This window comes from Colobus angolensis, unplaced genomic scaffold, assembly GCF_000951035.1.
Source record: "Colobus angolensis palliatus isolate OR3802 unplaced genomic scaffold, Cang.pa_1.0 Scaffold107, whole genome shotgun sequence".
NCBI classification, from domain to species: Eukaryota; Metazoa; Chordata; class Mammalia; order Primates; family Cercopithecidae; genus Colobus; species Colobus angolensis.
The window spans coordinates 436,609-448,533 of record NW_012111697.1 but is presented as its reverse complement, the minus strand read 5'-3'; the positions used below and the strand labels follow the sequence as shown (position 1 = coordinate 448,533).

Here is an 11,925-nt window from a genome sequence, read left to right as displayed (position 1 = left end):
CTTACCTTGGCCAAATTGGTGGGGCGTTTTCCTGCCCCTCTGAGACCCGCCAACAGAGCCTGGCGATAGATTCGGAGACTCTCCCTACCTGATGCTGTTTCATAGTCCCAGTCCGGGCGGGTGAGGGGAAATCCCTCATCTATTTCACTGGGAAGCTGGGTCGGGTGTCCTCCTGGTCCCGGTACATTTTTCCGGGCCTCCAGGAGGACCCGTTGCCTCTCTTTAGTGGTTAAAAGAACCTGCAAAAGTTGCTGACAATCATCCCAGGTAGGTTGGTGGGTGAGGAGAATGGATTCTATTAACGAGGTTAGGGCCTGGGGATCTTGGGAAAAGGAGGGATTGTGGGTCTTCCAATTGTAAAGATCTGAGGCCGAAAAGGGCCAATACTGGACCGTGCGGTTAACAGTGTGGAGGGGAAAAAGGGAGGTTTGCCAGGTGGAAGGGCCGTCTGGGTCCCCAGCCCGCCGCAGGCGGAGGCGGGCCGTCTGCGGCGGTGTCCTAGGGGTCAGTTCAGGTGGGGCTGGAGAGGGAGACAGGGTTAGAGAAGTAGAGGAGGAAGTCGGAGAGAGAGTGGGGGCTGAGGGGGTGGCAGGGGACAAGGCAGGGAGTGAGGGCGAACTGTAAGGAGGAGGATTGTGAGGTGGAGGAGGTAGAGGGTCTCGGAGGAGAAGGTCTCCCTGAGCCTCATCCGGGAGGACTGGCTTACGCGGGTCCGGAGTCCGATTCTTCGGGGCCTCTAAGGCAAGGAGAGTTGACTGGAAAGAGGGGGTGGAAAGGAGGAAGGGTTTCACCCAAGGAGGGGGGTCCTGGACCAGATCTTCCCAGGTAATTATGTAGGCCACCTGGTCAGGGCGGCCGTGTGGTCCGGGGTCCATCACTTTTGCCTTAACCTGTAAAATAATTGACAGGTCAAAAGTTCCGTCTCGGGGCCACCCGCCGTGGAGGGTGGGCCATTCAGACGTACAGAAGGTTTGCCATTGTCCCTTACGGACTGCTACAGAGAGATTGTGGGCTCGCGTTCAAACATCAGAAAAGTGGGTCAGAGTCAAAGATAGAGGAGTCGTCAGTGTCTGTCCCATAGCTTTGTCCAGAGACTCATACACACACACGAACAAAATGACAGTAACATAAACAGAGACCAAACAAGTACAGAGGAGCCGCGCGGCTGGAGAAAGGTGCCACAGTTTTACAAAAGATTCAGATGGCAGGGAAGACCTGCCTACGGATTCGAGGAGGCTGACGGAGGCGTCAGCCTTCCTCCAGACAACCGCCAGGGCGTCCCCTGGGGCGTAAGTGGGAAGGTGCCGGACACGTCTGTCCCCCTTCCCCACTTAATTCAGGCAGAGCGCTCCCCAGTATTAGCCGGCACTACAGAATGAAACAAAAGTACCTGATAGAGTCTGTCCGTCCGGTCAGCAGTCGATGGCCCGGGCCAAGTGGGTCTCCGCCGGATGGGACGAGGGTCCCCGAACGACCCCGATTCCCGGCCAACGCACCAAATGTTGGAACCCCCGAAAGAGTCCCGCTCTGGGCAGGGGTCGCCGCGAGGGACCACTCGACACCGAAATCACAGCAGAGAGACACTTTTATTTCTAGCGCGCTAGGGTCCCTCGTGCACAAAGATGGCCAAGGGACCCCGAGCGTTGGTTACAAGCTGCTTATAAAGGCAAAACACCACAAATTCAAACAAGGCGCGAAATTCAAACAAAGCTTTAGGGCGCGAGATGATTGGGGCTTGCCATGGCCTCAGCAAGGCGTCTCGCTCTGATTGGCTGGGGCTTGTACGCATGGGGGGGTTTTCCTGGAATTGTTTTTCTGTTTGAATTCCGGGAACATTGGGTGTTTTTCTCAATTACCCATGGCCACCTATCACCCATGGCCACCTGGTGTTGGGTGTTTTTCTCAATTACCCATGGCCACCTGGTGTTGTTTTTCTTAATTCATGGCCCCTAGGTTGTTTTTCTTAACCCATGGCCTAGGTTGTTTTTCTTAACCCATGGCCCATTTCAGAAACTGTTCTTGAGGTCAAAACAAATAGCATTTAGTCCTTCAAGGATAAATTCTGCTGATAGTAGTCTTCTCTTTATAAATCTAAACTATAACCTTGGAATTCAAGTGAAACAAATAAGCAGATGTCAAACCAAAATCCGTGTGAAAAAATAAACACCCTCAACAATAACAGTAACAATTAAGATCCTGACACACCCATCTTTAGTGATTTACTCTATTTAGCAAATACTTAATGCACTTCAACAAGCAGGTTCCTTGGGCTTTGACCTTCAAAGAAATGCAAGACACTCATGCAATTTAAAAGAGCTTTACTTAGTATACAATCTCCATACAATTCAGTAAAACAAATTATAAAAGCTCTTTGTAAGATTTTACCCAAAGGGTGTTAAAAACAGAAAACCAATTGCCACAAGAAAGACAGACATTCTCTCATCTCAAAAGCTTTTTTCCACAAACAGACACTCTCTTAGGCCAAAAGGTTGCCATGTTTAAAGCATTTGGGAGCATATTAACCAAGATACAGGATCTGATAACACTTCACTGATTTTGAGATTTGAGTTAAATTTTAAAAACCAAGTATTTGTACATTAATTTAGGTAGGTTTTGGCCAAAGATGAACTAAAATCTTTACATCTTAGACAAAATTAATATAGAATCAGAATAGACATTTTTACTTTTAGTTAATTGTGGAATAAAGATGCAGATCGGATGATGTATTTACATATGCCTTTGCCACCTGGCAGCATCCAACCAAAAACACACACCCACACAAACACAAACGCACACACTCCTGTCACGCTGATCTCACAAGGGTCAGGAAAATCATCATTAACACGATGACAAATGGCCTGGGTAACATCCAACTATGCTCCTGGCTAATATACTTGAAATGAATCCCTATTTTTCAAATGCCTGTAATAAAAGTGGTTAGAACCTTCCAACTAAATTAGAATCTCTAATAACTATTGTGATCAGTATCAGTAGTTGGTCATTTAATAAAGTAAGTAGGTTAAAGTAGGGAATCATAACCTCAACTGTGTAACTGTACATTCGTTTGCTGATCTTCTGATATAAAGACATGAGTTTTTCCTTTGCCTAAGGGTCCAATGACTATAGTTCTACTTCTCACATAAATCACACCAATAATATGATTTGGGTCCCTTCTTCTTGGTTTAGAGTTTTAAAAGGTGGGATGAGTACTTAAATAAATCTATGAAGCAATCTAAGCTCAGAAATTTTCTTGATTTGTAAATTTTCCCCAATATCTTATAATTTTCCCAGCCACACCTAATTTAAAAGCAACTTTTACTGGCAACTAGCCTTTATCACTTCTTACCAAAGCATTCAACTTAATTTTTGCAGAAAGCTCTTTCTTTTCACACCCGTATTTTCTACGTGTACGTAAATACTTAACTGAGTTGTGTACTTACAAGAGGAAGCAGAGCTTGCATGTAGTAGTTTGGCACGGGCGCACAACTCAAGGGAGGGAGCCAGAGCACTGAGAACACCAGAGAGCAGCCTCCAGCTGTGCCGGGGCAGGTGGCTTACGAGAGAGATGGAGACTCCGGGGCCTGGGAGTCACATAGGCAGAGTCCGTTAAGAGCACTTCTATTGTACTTAGAGGGTCTTCTGATTGCTAACTCAGAAGCAAAATCAAGTGGGTTTTCTATCAACAGAAAACAGAGCCATTCTTTGAGGCTATCACCACCCAGGTCTGAGTGGCGGGGAGCTGCCGCCGTGGGTCTCTTGCTTCAGCCTGGTGGAGAGGCTGTAAGCCAGAGCCAGAAGTCAGATGCTCTTCTTTGCTTTCCTTCTGTGTACTCCAATGAGAAGGTCACATTGGAGAATACTGACGAGTGCTAAAAATATTTATTAATAACATGATTCGTTGATAGATTTGGTCATCAGGAAATAAAAACTTCTACTGTACATTGTCACAGTGTCTTGGAAAGAGTGTTAAGTATGGATTCTGTCTTGCAAGATTTTTTTGGCACTTTATATTTTTCACTGAAGACTGAGCACTAAAGGTGCTGGCAACAATGACACCTAAACTATGAAAAAGAAAAAAAATCACTGTTTGCCATCATTGCGGTGATAAGCATACAAATTTAAGTGCATGTTTCTTGTATATTAAGACTCCAAATGCCCAAATGCTTAGATGAATACATACAGGAATACTTAAAACAAATTTAAATATAGCCATAACAGAGGATTTTGAAAACAAAACCACAGAGTCTAACATATTGTACCTTACGTGTGCTTGGTTTCAATTAGAGTAAGGCACTCGCTGAAGGATGGACTGACCCATGCTGTCAGCTACAACAGGCATGCATCATTATTGGCTTAATTAAAGTTTTAGTACTGATTAAAACGTTTTATTATTGTATTATCCTAAACTGCAGTGGTCTCCAATCTTATTAAGGGATACAAAAAAGGTATAATTCAGGAGTTTCAGTTGCATAATTTAGTAACCCAGCTACTGTCAATTTTTTATTTAAACAAGTTTTGATAAAAGCTGAGTCTGCTTGTGTCCAACATGACAGTGTAAAAGACTTTTTGAATGCTGCTTAATAAGTAGTAATTTAATATAAAATCATTTGAAAATGTGATGTAGCCATCTTGATGTCTATGGTAATTTACTTCAATACAACTGCAAGCAGAAATGCTTAAATCATTTCCACCTGGCAAGAACAGGGGAGAAAGTTAATTCCATTAGCCATCTTGATTTAATTAAATGCATAATATGTTCTTACTAGCAACTTTTACATGTCCTCATCATTAGAAATTAATTATATAAGCAATTATCAAAAAAATTTTGAGCAACATATACTCTTCTTTGTTGTTTACAAATAAGCATGACTTAGAGGCACTTGGTTACCTTTTAGTAAGGAAAAGAATTATACTACCAGGGCCCTCCCAGTAAGATTGGAGACCACAAGTCAAACTTGGTATGAAAATGCTGTCTGAAAATGCTATCTGCTAAAAATACTGTATTAGTGAACTAGTTAAGATAGAACATTTAAAAAATATTCAGACTTTGCAAGATTCTAGGCTGTAAAAAATACAAAGGCTAAAAACACAAAAAGTTTACAAAATTTTGCAAACCCAATAAATTGAAATGAGTAAGAAATAAAGCAAAACTATTACTTGCAGGAGAAGTTAGCGTATCAGTAAGTTTTAAAATAATAACACTAAAATATAATAAATTCTACTTGGCTACATACATTTCTGCCCCTTTAAGGACTTACAATATGGAACTTGTAACACTTCTCTGTGCCCAGCATTGAAACACATGTGTGCACATGCACACACACACAAATACATGACACATAGTGAAGTACTCCACATTACATTTCAGACAGAGTGTAACAAAATGTTTGATAAAAGCCCTAACATGATTTTTTTTGTTAATGTTAAAAGCATGACAATTGGAAAATATTATAACATTTTAAGATAAAACAGGACACTAAAGAGCTTTTTAGAAAGCTACCAATTCGTCTTCACCAGTGAAATCATATTAAATAAGCCGATCATCATTTCTAGTTGATTCAATCATAGCTGTTTTAAGCCACCTGAAAATTAAAAGTATTTCAAATCCTGAGCAGGTGCTCATCTTCCAACACGGTATGTGCCTATCCAGGTATCCATGGAACACACATCATTCTCTCCAACAACATAATTTTAGGTCACTCTTAGAAAAGTTGTCAACATTTAGGCTAAAGAACATTAATGAGAAAGATAGACACACAACAAAAAAGACTTCCGCTTGTAGAAGATGCTTTCAAAGATGGCAATGCTTGTGTAAACATCTGTAGAACCTACTCATATCACAGCTTGAAGGTTTGGGCTACCTACTTACATAGGAAATGTCATCTACCGAGTTTCATCATGATGCAGTTTCACTGTATCAAAAATAGACACTGGGCAGAAATCTGTGCTACTTGTTTCTGGACAGCTTGTAAACGTGGAAGGTTTTGTTCTGGAACACTCTGGTGAAGTGGGCCACATAGGAAGGCAGGTTTCTTTTGATCTCTTCACAGAAGCGAGGGTGGTCTGCAGGTTTCAAATCAGGATCATTCTCTCCTGGGCCATCCATCATCTAAAACCAAAACAAACCCAAATACAATTTTGGGGGAAAATCCTACTTATGAAAGACAGTAGGAGCAGGAATAGGTATTGGGTTTAAGAATGGTATGTGAGTGAAATTAAATTATATTATTTCAATGTCCATGGGCACTTGGAGATCATCTGGCCCATCCTTTTCCCCCTTCAGAAGCGCAGACCACGGCTGAGAAGGAGAGTGCAGCGTCACACGATGATCCCACTAACGGGAAAGCCAGAACTAGAACTCAGGTCTGTTTGCTCTTAGGAACATACTATACTGTCTCTCTCACAGAAATGAAATATAGAGAACTACTGTGATCAGAGGAAGCTCTCTAATTCATCAGAAAAAGTCACACTTTGGCCAGGTGCGGTGGCTCATGCCCAAAATCCCAGCACTTTGGGAGGCTGAGGCAGGAGGATCACTTGGATCAGGAGTCTGAGACTTCTCTGGGCAACACAGCCAGACCCCATCTTTACAAAAGATAAACAAAATTAGCTGGGTATGGTGATGTATGCCTGTGGACCCAGCTACTTGGGAGGCTGAAGTAGGAGGATCACTTGAGCCTGGAAGGTTGAGGCTGCAGTAAGCCAAGATCGTGCCACCGCACTCCAGTCTGAGTGACAGAGTGAGACCCTGTCTCCAAAAATAAATAAATAACCTGAAAAAGTCGCACTCAAATCAAAATTTAAATGGATGTCTTTGGTCTGCACCACCTCTGAACTCAAGACAATTATGAACAATGATTCTCCTCGGGCAAAAATCTGAATCTCAAATTTTGTACAGTTAAGAATTTTTTTTTTTTTTTCAAATTTAGGCTAGGTTTGTCACTTTGTACAACTCGTTTACAAATATCTATTGGCTTCCATACCATTAATTACAGCACACCTCACACCTCTAAAGGGTGAAAATCTGTTTGCTCTACTGAGACCTGGCAGAGCTCCAAGAACACTTTCCTCAGAAGGGAGAGGGGACAAGCGGCTGACTGCTTTTCTGTTCTGGAGTGCAACTTAGCCTCTGAAAGCCGGCCTGTGGAAACGCACCAGAGGACACAGGACACTCAGTGGAAGACAGCAGGAGGGGCAGGGGGAATCCACCACCTAGACCGGAGGGCAGGAGGGCCCCACCATCCCCGCCATTCAGTGGCTAGCCAATACGAAGCGTTGGAGCAGTGGGTTTAAAGGCTGAGGTTTTGTTTATAGCAGCAAAATCCTTAACAGATACATTTTATGCAGAGCCCTATCACACAAATGAGCTGAAGGCAGAGCTGCTCTGTTTGATGTGACACTGGGGACCCAGGGCTCCCCTCTCACCTCTTCCTTGCCCAGCCCCAGTGGCAGTCACTAAAGTGCCAAGAGAGGCATTCTGCAGGAAGCAAGAGAAAAAGTGAATACTTGATTTGTAGCGTAATTCAACTAGACATAAAAGATAAAAAGATGCACATTCTTAGGATTCAAATCAGAGTCCTGCCCTGGAGTGCAACTTAGCTTCTGAAAGCTGGCCTGTGGAAATGCACCAGTGGACACATGACACTCAGTGGGAGAGAGCAGGAGGGGCAGGGGAACCCCACACAGGGAGAGGCAGCAGGCTCACGTGGCCATTGGCGATGTCCAGCAGGTCCCGGAGTCGGCAGCCCCGGCGGTGCCTCCGCTCGTAGCAGATGCTGTCTTCCAGGATTACGTAGTCGGTGCCAAAGGACCTTAGGAGGGCATGCACTTCCTCTGGTGCCCTCTTGGCATATATCTGATAAACCTTCAAAAAGAGATAAAAATGCAATGTGGCAAATGCTACTCAATTGCCAGGGAGTTAACTATGTGATGTAGCCTTTCACAGGGCTGAGTCTAAGACCTAATGCCCAAGGTTCTGTCTCCAGCCAAGGCCACGCTACACGCACTCATCTGCAGGCCTGGAGTGTGTGCATGGAAGTTCCCAAAACACTGCGAGTGCTCGGCCTTGGGAAGAGAGTGAGCCAGGAAGAACACATCTGGATTCAGAATGTATTACTTCAAGTTAGGACTATATTCATTAGTAGGTGCTGTTCCAAGGTAAATGACAGGGCTGAGTAAATAAGATACAGTCTCTACTTTTAAAAAGGGGACCCCTAGACTAAAATGGCCCATTAAGAGCGATGGGACAGTCTGGGAGACACACTTCCCAGTAAGGCAGAGCCCCAGTTTCTGATACGGGTAGGTGGGGAGAAGGACCCCTGTAGGGTCCCTGCTCCTAGGTTGGGGCAGCACAGGCTGCTTTACCTGCTATACCGCATCTCGGCTAACTGAGAGACCCCACTGCTCCTCTCCCTCTCGTCCATCCTGGGGGTGAGAGCCACTTGCAGCACACCAGGGGCAATGCCACAGGAGGCCCCCTTCACATTCATACCAGTGCCGCACACCCTTAGTGGACGGATACAAACTGAGCGTCCTAGATTCTGGGGCTGGAATGGAAACAGACTTTGTGAGGTGTTGAATGTGGGGGTTCATGAAGAGAGGCACTGCCTCCTTTCTTGCACCCTGATTTCGATGCTAGATTTCTGATTTGGGCGTAAGGGCCTAACTTGATGTATCCACACGGATGGGTGAAATGGTAGGGAGTAGGATGCTATTACTGCGACAACTGTGTCATCCTACAGTCCAGCACAAGGTCTTGGACTGAAGGCATTCCAAGGATTCCAGGGTCATGATGAAGAGCCGTAGGGCCTTCAGGATTTCAGCATGGGGGGCCTAACCCTAGTACCGAGACAGGAAAGGAGATGCCCAGAAGGACGCTCTGTGCACCTAACCTGTCTTTTCTGCAGTCTCCAGTCCAAGCAGTAGAGGCCACCCCTGATGAACCTGGTGTCTGAAACACCAGGGAGCTCCTTTCCTGCATCCTCCTAGTTAATTTGGAACTATCTGGAACACTTGAGCCCATCAAAAAATCCCTATTTTAGCAGGAGTCTAAATTCAAATGATTCTTACACAAAACAGGAGATTTAGTAAAAATCATCTGCTTTCAGGCTAGTCAAATGGCACCTCAAAACAAGACTTTTTCAACAACTTTTCAAATGCCAACATGAAAAAGTGACATTAGGAAACATTTATGAGTTGGAAACCTGATTGGAGGGGATGAAGGGACACAAGCACCCTCCTGCACTGCTGACTTGAATGTAAACAAATATGACCTGTACAGAGAGGACTTGATAACATCTTTCAATCTACATTACAGATGCCAACAACCCTGACCCAGCACTTCCACATCCAAGAATCTGCTGTACAGACAGGCACTGTGTCTGGAAAGAGTGATGCGCAGACAAATTTATCTGCAGCATTGTTCATATAATGGCAAAAGACAGGGAAACAGCAGAAATGGCTAAATACAATATGCCATAGCCATGTAAAATATTAAGCAGCTTTAAAAATAACAAGGTAGCTGTTAATATACTGAATATAGAATGATTTCCAAAACACATTAAGTGCCAAAGAAGCAGAATGTAGAATGCCACTTCTTTTGTTAAAATGGAGAAAGGAGCACCACCCTCCCCCACCATATTTGTATATGCATGAAATACCTGTGGAAGGAGACACAAGAAACTGCTAACATTATCTGCCTCCTAGGAGGGGAACTAAGAACTGCAATAATGGGAGAGGCACTTTTCACTATATTTCCTTTTGTATGTTCTGAATTTTGAACTATGAGACTATTATTATCTATTAAAAAACAAAAACCCCAGACTTCAGAATGGCCCATAAGAAATGTGACCAGTATGCCTCAACTCCTTTTCCTTCCCCTCCCTAATCCAAAAGCTTTGCTCCCAAACGCTCTTTTTTTTTTTTTTTGAGATGGAGTCTCGCTCTGCCGCCCAGGCTGGAGTGCAGTGGCCGGATCTCAGCTCACTGCAAGCTCCGCCTCCCGGGTTTACGCCATTCTCCTGCCTCAGCCTCCCAAGTAGCTGGGACTACAGGCGCCCGCCACGTCGCCCGACTAGTTTTTTGTATTTTTTAGTAGAGACGGGGTTTCACCGGGTTAGCCAGAATGGTCTCGATCTCCTGACCTCGTGATCCGCCCGTCTCGGCCTCCCAAAGTGCTGGGATTACAGGCTTGAGCCACCGCGCCCGGCCCCAAACGCTCTTTTCTGCACCTCTCAAGGCGTGTGTCTTCTCGGTTCTCCCCTGGGGAGGACCTGTGGCCCAACCGCACGTCCTTAGTGGATGTGGGCAGGCAGAGGTCCCGAACTGGGAGATGTGAGCCCTGTGCACTTACGCTCTGATTTCCCCTCTGATATGGTTTGGCTGTGTCCCCAACCAAATTACATCTTGAATTCCCACATGTTGTGGGAGGGACCCGGTGGGAGGTAACTGAATCATGGGGGCAGGTCTTTCCCGTGCTGTTCTCGTGGTAGTGAATAAATCTCACGAGATCTGATGGTTTTATAAGGGGGAGTTCCCCTACACAAGCTCTCTCTTTGCCTGCTGCCATCCATGTATGACATGACTTGCTCTTCCTTGCCTTCTGCCGTGATTGTGAGGCCTTCCCAGCCATGTGGAACTGTAAGTCCATTAAACCTCTCTTTCTTCTGTAAATTACCCAGTGTTGGGTATGCCTTTATCAGTAGCATGAAAACAGACTAACACACCCTCCTAACCTAATGCTGGAGGGTGCAGCATTCAGCCCCATCTTTACCACACATAGGGACATGCAGCCCATGGCTGGCCCACAAGAAGCTAGGGGAGGCACAGGGAACCCTCACCGCTCTGGTCCGCTCTCTCAGGCTGCTGTCTTCGTAGTGTGGGTGGTTGGTTAGGGTCCTTCCCGTGCACAGCTTGACTCCGGCCAGCAACTGCATGCTTCCCGCAAACACAGCCTTTCTTGGAGTGTTAGAGCTGAAAGATTTTTGAGTCTGAATTAACCCCACCGTTAAGAGGTCCTTAAAGACAACAAAGAAGACAATATCAAACTCTTTCAAAAGAATCCAGCTATGTTACAAAGAGTTACGAATCAGGGAAAAAAAAAAAAAAAACGGGAGTTTGTTTGGGTTTTGACTTCTACTCAAATCAGTGAGTGCAAAAGTAATTGCGGTTTTTGCCATTACTTTCAACAGCAGAAACCACAATTACTTTTGCACCAGTCCCGTATTTTTTTACAACAATGTTTTGTATCTGTTTTTGACTGTTCACCAGAATAGCAGTGGGGAAGCCTCTTACTGTTTTGCTAGGTTTACTTTTATAAGGAATTGTCTTAGAAGGCAGGCAGTGTAGCTTTTGAGTTCAGACTTCTAGGCCAAGACCCACAATCCTCTCTTGCTATGTTCCAGAGGGGAAGAGTCTAACAAAAATAACCTGAAAGACTTGCCACTGCTTGTGTATCCAACTTAACAAAAGGGCTACCTAAAGCAACACGTAACAAATCATCAAGCCAGAAACTGCAGGTGATACTATGTCAATTCCAAGGGTTTTTGCTTAAAAAAGCAATAAGGAAAAAAATCACAGATACTACCATAAATAAAAACACAATTAGCAACAATAACAAAAAATATGGGGCCGGGAGCGGCCCCACTCCGGGAGCGGTGGCTCAAGCCTGTAATCCCAACACTTTGGGAGGTTGGGACGGGAAGATCACGAGATCAGGAGATCGAGACCATCCTGGCTAACCCAGTGAAACTCCGTTTCTACTAAAAAAATACAAAAAACTAGCTGGGCGAGGTGGCGGGCACTTGTAGTCCCAGCTACTTGAGAGGCTGAGGCAGGAGAATGGCATAAACTCGGGAGGTGGAGCTTGCAGTGAGCTGAGATCCAGTCACTGCACTCCAGCCTGGGCGACAGAGCGAGACTCCGTCT

General features: G+C 44.9%; 1 protein-coding gene across 1 annotated transcript in view; it reads right to left on the bottom strand.

Annotated features, from left to right (window-relative positions):
* Window positions 1-2,300: 2,300 nt before the first annotated feature.
* Window positions 2,301-11,925, bottom strand: part of DPY19L3 (dpy-19-like 3 (C. elegans)) — a 79,079-nt gene continuing 69,454 nt past the window's right edge. Inside the window, exons 16-18 of the mRNA XM_011947299.1 lie at window positions 10,839-10,971; window positions 7,706-7,864; window positions 2,301-6,109 (exon numbers count right to left, since the gene is read on the bottom strand). Of these exons, the coding sequence (XP_011802689.1) occupies window positions 5,948-6,109; window positions 7,706-7,864; window positions 10,839-10,971 (454 nt within the window). The 3' untranslated portion in view covers window positions 2,301-5,947. The remainder of the gene's footprint in view (window positions 6,110-7,705; window positions 7,865-10,838; window positions 10,972-11,925) is intronic.